At 36.7% G+C, this 9309-nt stretch overlaps 1 protein-coding gene across 3 annotated transcripts; it reads right to left on the reverse strand.

The window, feature by feature from the left end:
* Positions 1-2410: 2410 nt before the first annotated feature.
* On the reverse strand, positions 2411-8642 carry LOC138019239 (tumor necrosis factor alpha-induced protein 8-like). 3 transcript variants are annotated; one of them, XM_068865971.1, is made up of 3 exons: positions 8626-8642; positions 8108-8214; positions 2411-4561 (listed from the first exon to the last, which is right to left on the reverse strand). In XM_068865971.1, exons 2-3 carry the CDS (start codon positions 8190-8192, stop codon positions 3966-3968), a joined length of 681 nt encoding a protein of 226 aa, XP_068722072.1. In that variant the 5' UTR covers positions 8193-8214; positions 8626-8642; the 3' UTR covers positions 2411-3965. The 3 variants fall into 3 exon arrangements, with proteins under 3 accessions (XP_068722072.1, XP_068722066.1, XP_068722081.1); XM_068865965.1 differs by lacking the exon at positions 8626-8642 and adding an exon at positions 8363-8521; XM_068865980.1 differs by lacking the exons at positions 8108-8214; positions 8626-8642 and adding an exon at positions 4664-4854.
* Between the last annotated feature and the right edge of the window lie 667 nt (positions 8643-9309).

Raw genomic sequence — 9309 nt, forward strand, 5'->3', positions numbered from 1 at the left:
TTTTGTTTGCTAGGGTGTTGAGTACATTAAGTCTTACAAATTTTATGCAACAGTTCACATTTTTGTTTAGACTTTAGTAATGGCCACTGGCAAAAGATGCTACCATGAGAAACAGAGCCTTTGCTATATCTTATTTGTAGAAAACCAAGAGCGAACCAGTCCAAAAAAAACAATTAGAGCACTTCTATTAAGTCTCACTCCTTAGGAGTGACAATGGGTTAAAGCTGGAATTGCAACATCTCAGTATACTTTTTTTTCAGATGGTTGTTAATTCAGATTTCCCTACATAGTGAAGTCTACATTTTGTGTAATCAATGAATACTTTAAAAAAACGTATTAATAATTCTTGAGCCTAACAGCCTATCAAAACACCGATAAAACGTCACGTGTATGAGCTTTATACGCTGATAAAACACTCCTCGTCAGTATTCTTTAAATAAAGAATACTAATAAGGCATAGCTTGTTTTTCTTGTATGCTAATATTCACTGCTCACAATTTGAACCATTGTTTTGAGTCAAGAGGAACATGCTCTTGATGGAATAAGCCGTTCAAAAAAACTCGCAGCACGCATTTTATCGGGTCTAAAAACACTCTATGCCGCGTGTTTTTAAACCCCGATAAAACACTGCTGCTCGTTTTTTAAACATTAATTTACAAATTGATGTGATGGAATATCTTGCACGTTTGGCCATTGACTATAAAAGGTGTCTTTGCTCAATACCTGTTTGCAACATACAGATCTTGCCTGACTTTATAGAGCAGTGTCTGAAACTTGCAGACTCCAGACTAACCCTGAATCACAGTTATTGAAAGGTAACTGTTTTAAAATGGGTGCTTCGACCTAAATACTGTTTATCAGTGCTATTTTTAGGCAGTCTGTGGTCTGCAGTTGCCATACACCTTTAAAGAGGCATGGTGAGTATTTACCAAGTGTCAGTTGTCGGGATATTTGCAGAGAACCTGTTACCAAGGTGATCCCTGAAGTTTCTTACAGAAACCATAGGCCATAGACCAATTCGGCTAACTCAATGTTGTACCCAATTCAAATCTTTTGGGAATAAAGCTTTTTGTTCCAAGTATTTCCATATCATTTAAATGTGAATGCTTCATTGTCATGCAAATTCAACACACAAAGAATCTTAACCCCGAGAGATTTGAACATTGAGTTAGCCGAATTGGTCTATTATCGGTAAGAGTGTACACTATTTATGAGTCAACGAGTCCATGAGTTATTGCAGTTACCAAACCATAAAATGAAAGCTAAAATTTCAGAGAGTGCTTAGGCCTAATCACTGAAACGAGGGCTTAGGCTTAATCAATAAATTATTGCTATATTGACGGTGAGTCTCATTGACTCGTGACTTGTTGATTTATTGACTCATAAAACATGGGATTTCCATCGGTAAATCCTGGAATAACTGGCCTAAGTCAGGCAGGGTATAGTCTCCTTGGGGTAAGACTTTTATAGATTTCACTCTAATACCAGATGAATTTACTCGTCAATGGTGGGCAGTTCAGGAGATAATGGGTTAAACAATACTTCTCTTTAGCTCTACTTGCCTATCCTTATTATTGCTCCCTGTTAAGAATTCTTCACAGGGTAGACAGAGCCTAGTGAGAGCGTGTATCCAGACTCAGCATCACAAGCATTTCTAATAACAAAATCTTTTTATCTATTTTACAATTTAGCAAGCACTATAACATACATTTCGAACAATAACATTGTTATTACTTGTAACTGCACCTTGAGAATGGCACACGCACAGAAACATGTCGGTGTAAATTCAAAGAAGAAAATTAATATACATTTCTATTGGTATCAGATTTCCTTTGGCTTTTGCTCATATTTATAATTATATAATATATAGATATATTTATATGATATTTGGTTTAACATATTTCCTGGTGAGTAACTCAAAAGACCTGACCCGTGTAATTTAATCTGTGTTATGCATGCTTTTATTTCGGTACAGAAGTGGAAATCTTTTTGTGTACAAATGCTTTGGTGCTTCCCTTGAGGTATTGTCTTGGTATATCAATGTGCAATCAATGAAAAAAGACTTTCATGATCAGCTAACTGGACACTTCCCAAATGCATATTACAAACTGCAAATATTTCTTTCAATGAAACATTTGGACCAAATTGCTTTTGTTCTTCAACAAAAAGCTAAGTTATTCTCTTTAGACAAAACATCACAAAATTGTGCAAATTAAACATGAAAAATAAGGAGGAGCAATTTTGCTCACTATTTCTTGTAATGTTTATGTTTATCCAATTAACAATGATATCTTTATAAAATAACCGTGTGATACAGAATAAAAAAAACACAGTGAATTAATGTTTTGGCTTGTTGGTGATCTTTTCAGGGGTTATGTCGACAGACATAAGCAGGATTCAAAGAAACTGATACTAACAGGTCGAGATCTTTATTACAGTATTTAAATATTGATGGCATTCCCAAAAAAAGAATATGCCTTATCTAGCTGTTGACTGTATCACACATTTTTATTGAACAGAAAATGACAGTTTAAATTTTTCTCCTTTTAATTTCCACCAGGGCACATTTTTATATAACTTTTTTCTTGTTCAAGCATAAACACAGTGAATATACACCTTTTCAGAGGTAATTCTTAAAAAATTAAATAAAGATGAATATTATATTACTTTTTGGACCAACCTGTTGTTATCTTTAAACTGAATGTCATAAGAATATAAAAAAATACAAATTTAATTTCAATCATTTTTGAATCATCTCCACTCCATGGTTTCGCCATTCAAAGACACTTCATTAAAATTACAACAGTCTGATTTCTATAATTCGTCAATTCTAACATCCGTTTTTGACAAGAAATTTAGTCGCAGCCGAAATTACAAGCATAACGAGAGAAAATGGGTTCTTAGTTTGTTTATCCATCGCCTTCCCTATATTGTAGAATGTAGGGACGGAACTTTTAAGTAGAAACGAGCGCCAAAAAGAATTATCCGAAAGCTATTAAGTGTTCCAGAATTCAAATATATCGTCTAGATCTTCCTAGGTTTAAAATACTCCGGATCTTGGACTCGTGGGGCCCATACATAACACGAAATGGTCTCAAAAATAATATTTCGAGGTTAACAGGAAAAAAGAAATGAGTGTACTTTGGCAATTTACATCTTTCTCTAAAATCTATGCCAACAATTTGTCAAAATTTGAAAGACGTGGCTTTCATTTACTGGATTCAGGAAGTAACTTCCTCTTTTATTTACAGTAAATGACAAAATTAATCCACTGCTTAGGGTAAAAAGATCAAACACCGACAAAGGCAAAACGTTCTCAATATTAAAAAAAAACGCATATCTTTTTTCTAAATCATTGCGTCGAGATTGCACGTACCAGGACGAAGAAAACCCATAATCTGCAGTTATCTTTCTTAATTGCAACAATTGCTGATATGCACAAAGCATGACATGAAAATGAAAGGAGATCACAAACCCACTAAAGTTGACGGTAAACGCCGTAGCAATTTTAATACAACAAACAGGATCAATATTTTATCCACAAAAAGCGCTCGTTTCATTGATCAACCTCTTAAAGGTCTCAGAATTAATTTAGGAAATGTACGCGCCCCATTTTATTCACGCGACTACCGACTCTCCGCCCGCATCAGCTGGCGAAGTAAACACAAGATGTCCAAGAGACAACATTTCTACGTGTGTCTAAGCGTGAACGGTGCCTTCTGTTCTTTCATTTCCTCTGATTATGATTAAAAGAGGCCACGCTTTCGCCGAAGTAAATATTATAACAACAAGCCTAGCCTGAGTGTGTTTCCAGCACGCCTCTAACATTTGAAATTAGGATAAAAGCTTGACTGTATTTGCAAAAGAAGGGCACGAGCAATTTACCAGGTTGAGATAAGCGCAAAGTTCACATCCAGTAGAATGCAAAGTCAGATAAGAGAGCCTTCCCGTTATAGCCTGCATACCTATAATTTGCCTTCCTCCATTAGTTTGTTCAAGTTATCAACGATGTTTTTCAGAATAATACCAAACGGTCCATCGCGATTGGCTTGAAATACCTTCTCTAGCATCTCGCCGTTGGCATAGTAGTTAAAAACATGATCCACTCGACCATGCGATTTCGCAGTGAGATGGCGTTCGATAATTTGATGAAGCAGGCTTCGACAGTCCTCCAAGTTCTTAGTTAAAAATTTCTTATCGAATGAGAAATCCACCTCGTAAAAGCTTATAAAAGTCATCGCTGCAGAACGGAAGTTTCTCCTGAATTTTTCGGCGAGCTGAATTTCCTCAAGGCTCAGCTGGTCGTTTCGGAACAAAATGCTGATTTTAACCACTATTTTCACCAGATTTTTAACTAGTTTCTCGGCCTCCTTTTTGTTCCCGGTTTCAATCTTGGCAAGCCTGTATAGCTGATCGAGAAGATCGCCAGTTGTGTCATCCACAAATGCTTTCGCCATGTTCTTGGTGGCCATCTTGCCCAATACTTTCTTTTGAGCTCGAAGAGCGACACTCTTTGAATTGAATCCACTTCCTGGCTCTGCAGCTTCGGCCATTTTCGTCCCTAAATATAGAGGCGTAAAAATAAAGGAATGATCTCTCATTTTTCACACAGTGGAGCTTGCAGAAATTTACACCAACAACAAACACTAAAAGCCCTTTGAACCTGTGCGTTAAAGCTCGCTGATTTTCTTGTAGGATGGTAACTAGCCACCGAAGCCAAAAAAATAGGTTAAGTAATCTGTTAGACTGCCATATGGCAGATAATTTTTGGGAAACCACTACGCTGTTACAGTACAAAGCGTATAACTGCTCCACGGAAAAGAATAAAAAGTATGTGAAATTTACCAAAGCTTCGATTGATTGACATGTTTAAGGGCACGTGATGTACACTGCTAACAAAATCACTGAAAAGGATTTCGTCTCCCAAGGGATTTATCGTCCGCATATATGAAGAGACAGTCTCACAGCCGGTGAAATACCCTGGGTGAAGAAATTCTTGTCACCACCATTACATACAATATTCAAAGATAAGTCGAAATCGCATTTTCAAAAAAAATGGTCATGGTGTTTGATTTCATTCATTTGTTTACACGGTTTTGCACACATTTCCCTCGCCTGTCAGTCGCTGTTTCTCGTAAGTGAAGAAAAAGAAATGAACTATTGTTTACATAAATTAACGATGCGAAAGCTTTGTTATCATGACCCTTTATTATAACATATATAGGGACTTACTGCAAATTTATTGAGCAAACAAGAAAAATAATAAAACGGCAAAGATTTCCATCATTTCGGTACACTAAAAAAGCTAATGAAATATCACCTTCCGGCTTCGATGTTTAAAAGTCCATTTGCACTCGAAAAAAACAAGACGAGTAATTCTTGCAATTGAATAGTACTTCGAGCTCGACTAATCGAAGGATTAAGAACGAAGAATTCTCCAATTTCACATCACGCCCCGTATATAATGTGCTAAAACGTTCGCATTTTCGAACATTTTATCAATACCACGTTGAAACTTTACCAATTTCCGGATTTATGAGGGCTACCTATCTGTAACAAGTTTTACGTTTGTAAACACTGGCAAACACGGCAACAGTAAGAAGGCTTTGCATTCCACTGATGTTTAGAAGCCTGGCTGGTGTGGGGGGAGGTGGGCGGGCTGGGTGGGGTGGTGCTACTGAAGCACTTATATATCGACAACTTCTTCGATTTTAAAACTGCATTTTGAGGAATACAGTGCAAGCGTATTGAAGTAGTTGACAGACGGAGAGAATTTCCGGGAACGCAAAATCAAGAGGAAATTTTTAAGTATGGTCAAGTAACGCAACTCCCGTCACTCTTGAAAACAAGTACGCGACGACTGGAACCGAACAAAAGGAAAAATCGAGACAAAAATGTCTGTTTTTACGCTAGAGACATTTAAGTCGTCTGAGACGTTATATGAAAACGATGAACTGGGCGGACGCATTCTTAAACGTCTCTTTTGTTCGTCAATAAAGGAACCATCAATGGACTATTGAGCATAGGATTTGTTACTATGGCAATGGCGTATTCGGTTCAAACAAAAGTCTCCAAGAAAAGCTTATGTTTTTGTTGTATTAGTAACTCGTGTTTATTTATATTTATTAATAAGTCTGTGAGTTTTATGTATTATGGTGAATTGAAAATAAAAGCCAAAACAATTCTCACTCAAAAGAAAGCATTGCCTAAGAAGCTACATTTTAGGAAAGGACAGCTTTCTGGTATTTGAAAGATTGTGAGTAGCCACCTTATTAATCCAGTTTACATTCCTTGTCTTAAAGTTTTTGTGGCTGCAACTTTATTTTTGATTTGACTTTAGGGACATTAATTGTTAAGAGAGCACGCATTTTTTCAGAAATAATTTCTAGGGATAAACCCTTTTACGGACAGATAAAAGAATAAGTAGATAATTATCTCATCTAATAATACCAGTTACTCTATATCTGATGAAAGAAATCTAGCTGCTTTTGGAACAGGCTTGATGTGAGAATACTTCATTTGATACTATTTTTAAAAGTTTGTAATAAAAAAATTGGACCATGAAACTGTCTTATACCTTAATCAATTAAACATTTTAAACATGTCTAAGAAAAGCTGAAGAAACGTTTGCAAAAAGCCCAGTGACATTTTTACGTTTAGTCTCAGGCGACACAAAAATCGCCACGTGTAACATGTTCTGACCAATCATTGCAAGGCGGAACAACGATAAATCAAAGACCCTATGGGTGCTTACCATTTAGCCAAATAATCCGGATGGAATTATCGTTGCATAAAGGTAAGCGGTTTTCCGAATTTAATGACCAACAGGATGAGAATGGCGTTTACCATTTTACTACTTGCATTCCATCCCGCATATTTACTCGACCTTGTGAGAAGGGCCTGGAAACGGAACGATTTTCGCAAATGGTAAGAGCATTTCCCGAATTCCATTCCGAACGGAAAAAGAGGACTACCTCTGGAGGTTGTCCACAATTTCCGAAAAGATTGACCTCAAACCAAAATTTCCGGATTTTTTGGCTAAGTGGTAAGCACCCTATGAGTCTACTGCCAAATGGATCTGCTTCCTTGGCGTATTTTCTTTGCATGCCAATTTTTGTCTTTAAATGCAATGGAAAACTCTGACTCGTTCCCCGACAATTTTGGAAAAACTAACGCACGATGAATTCATAGAGTAACTTCGACCCATACAAACTGCAATGACTCGTTCATTGCGCTTCGCTCATTCACAAGAAAGCTTATCCCAGTGATAACAGTGATAAGTTCTCCTACGCAGGGGAAACGACTGGGAACGAATTACCCATTTCGCCACCAAAAAACCGTATTTCCACATATTAATTAGAATAACAAATGTTTTGCAGAAAGAGTCACATAAAACATGAAATGGCAAAAACCTTGCCAGTTATGACATGATGAACTGAAATGAATCGCCTTATGTATTCTTTTGTGTTGGAAAGAGGTCCTGGTTTCATTTGTTAATTCTGCCTTCATTCACTTTTGATATAAAAGAGTGAAAGAAAAAACATCCTTAATTTCATTTTGTTAAATATTAAAATTCACCTGCGCTTTCTGGAAACATATGTAGGCTTCAAGTAAGCTGGTGTATAATTTGCACTGTGAGCCTAGCTAAGATAGACTTTTACTTGAGATAATTGAGCTTGGCAATATCACCTTGAAGAATGGCTAGTTTCCCTTGCTGTTGAAGCCAAATTTATATCAATCTTCCATCCAAATTACGTAATAATTTACATAAATGGAGAAAAGATAAGAATATTCGAGTAGAATTTTTCCTAAACGTGAAATAAATCGAGTGCAAATTGTGTGGATACCGACTTATTTTAGATATCGCTTGAAGCGCGTTTAAACCGAAACATATTTAGGGGTGGTAGTTGTAGGACACGTAATAATTTCTCTTGGTGTCGTAATACTAGTTCTTGTGAGTTTTGTGCAGTAAAATTAGTAACATTGATCCTTCATAAACACACAAAACAGATATTAATTTCGCCAGTTTGACCAGACAACGGCGACCCTTTGTCGACGAATCCAATGCGCGCATTGGGCTCATATCATTCAACTGGTACACACTTACATTGATCCAGTTCCTCGTCCGTGTCTTCGTTAAGCCAGATCTCTGCCTGCATGGTTATTTTTAGTTCATCAGTGAGCGTGGTCATATCTCTTGCCGCAGTTTTCAGGCTGTAAATATGACAACAGGATTGCGATAACTACACGACTTTAATCTGATGAAATCGTAGTTAAAATGCTCTGCTCATGATAATCATTAAAATTAATATATGGTTGATATGAAATATGTGCCCAGTTACGGTCACGCATAATTTGTCACCAAAATTTAACTTCGTCCGTTTATGTTGGTATCTTCCTTAATAAAAATCTTGAGCATTTTGTAGGAGGAAGAGCGATAAAAGTAACCATAAAAGATCTTGAATTATTTTCTCGACGATGAAATTTTATGGCAAGCAGAGACAGCGCAGGACTCTCCATAAGAGTATTTATTTCACAATGCTCTCGTCGGTGCTTAAAGAGTGTTTTCTCATTAGGGATGACACTCCATCTGTTAAAACACATAGATTATGTATTGGAGCTCACCACTGAAATATTTCCGATCACAAAATGCTTCAATACAACAATATAACTGCAACTGAGGCTTTATGTTGCTGGACAACCAATCAGCTGACAAACTACGTGTGCAGTGAGTGATACGATATCACATACAGTGGGCCGCGTTAACTCGTGGTACAACACGTGTTAACTAAACAGCTAGATAAATTAAGGTGATAAAACACATGCATTCAGATCGTAGCTGTGTGCAGAGTCTGTGTATTTGTCGGAACAAAAGGGTTTTGAATTCTAAAAATACTGTGGCGCTGCGCTCGACAGGTGTCAAAATATTTTGTAGACTTAGATCAGTGGACACCTAAAAATAATAATGAATTCTTTAATTGAGAGTGCTGGTGATGGCCAAAAAAATGGTTACTTTTCATAAGCCCTTCGTATATATATTTTTTTCACAAGCCCAACAAATTGTTTAGCATGCAGAAGGCAAGTTAATGGGAAATTAATTCTGTACAGTTTTGACCAGAACTGAGTGGCAAGAAATCCCGTGACGTGGTTTAAAATCAAAACGATTATTAAGGTTAATTGACTGATGCAAAATGAGTGTCGTTATGCCTCGTTGCTTTTGAATCTGTGGTCAATCCAATCCAACTTATTGCCTGAAATTGATCGCGCCAAGCTTTTCCTCGTTTATCTATATGGACACAAATACGATTA

This window comes from Montipora capricornis, chromosome 2, assembly GCF_036669925.1.
Source record: "Montipora capricornis isolate CH-2021 chromosome 2, ASM3666992v2, whole genome shotgun sequence".
Lineage (NCBI taxonomy): Eukaryota > Metazoa > Cnidaria > Anthozoa > Scleractinia > Acroporidae > Montipora > Montipora capricornis.

Coding starts and splice junctions, on each gene's coding strand:
- LOC138019239 (XM_068865971.1), bottom strand. CDS start 8,192: ATGACCACGCTCACTGATGAACTAAAAATAACCATGCAGGCAGAGATC. Junction 4,562..8,107: donor GGACGAGGAACTGGATCAAT/GTAAGTGTGTAC, acceptor CTCTATATTTAG/GGACGAAAATGGCCGAAGCT.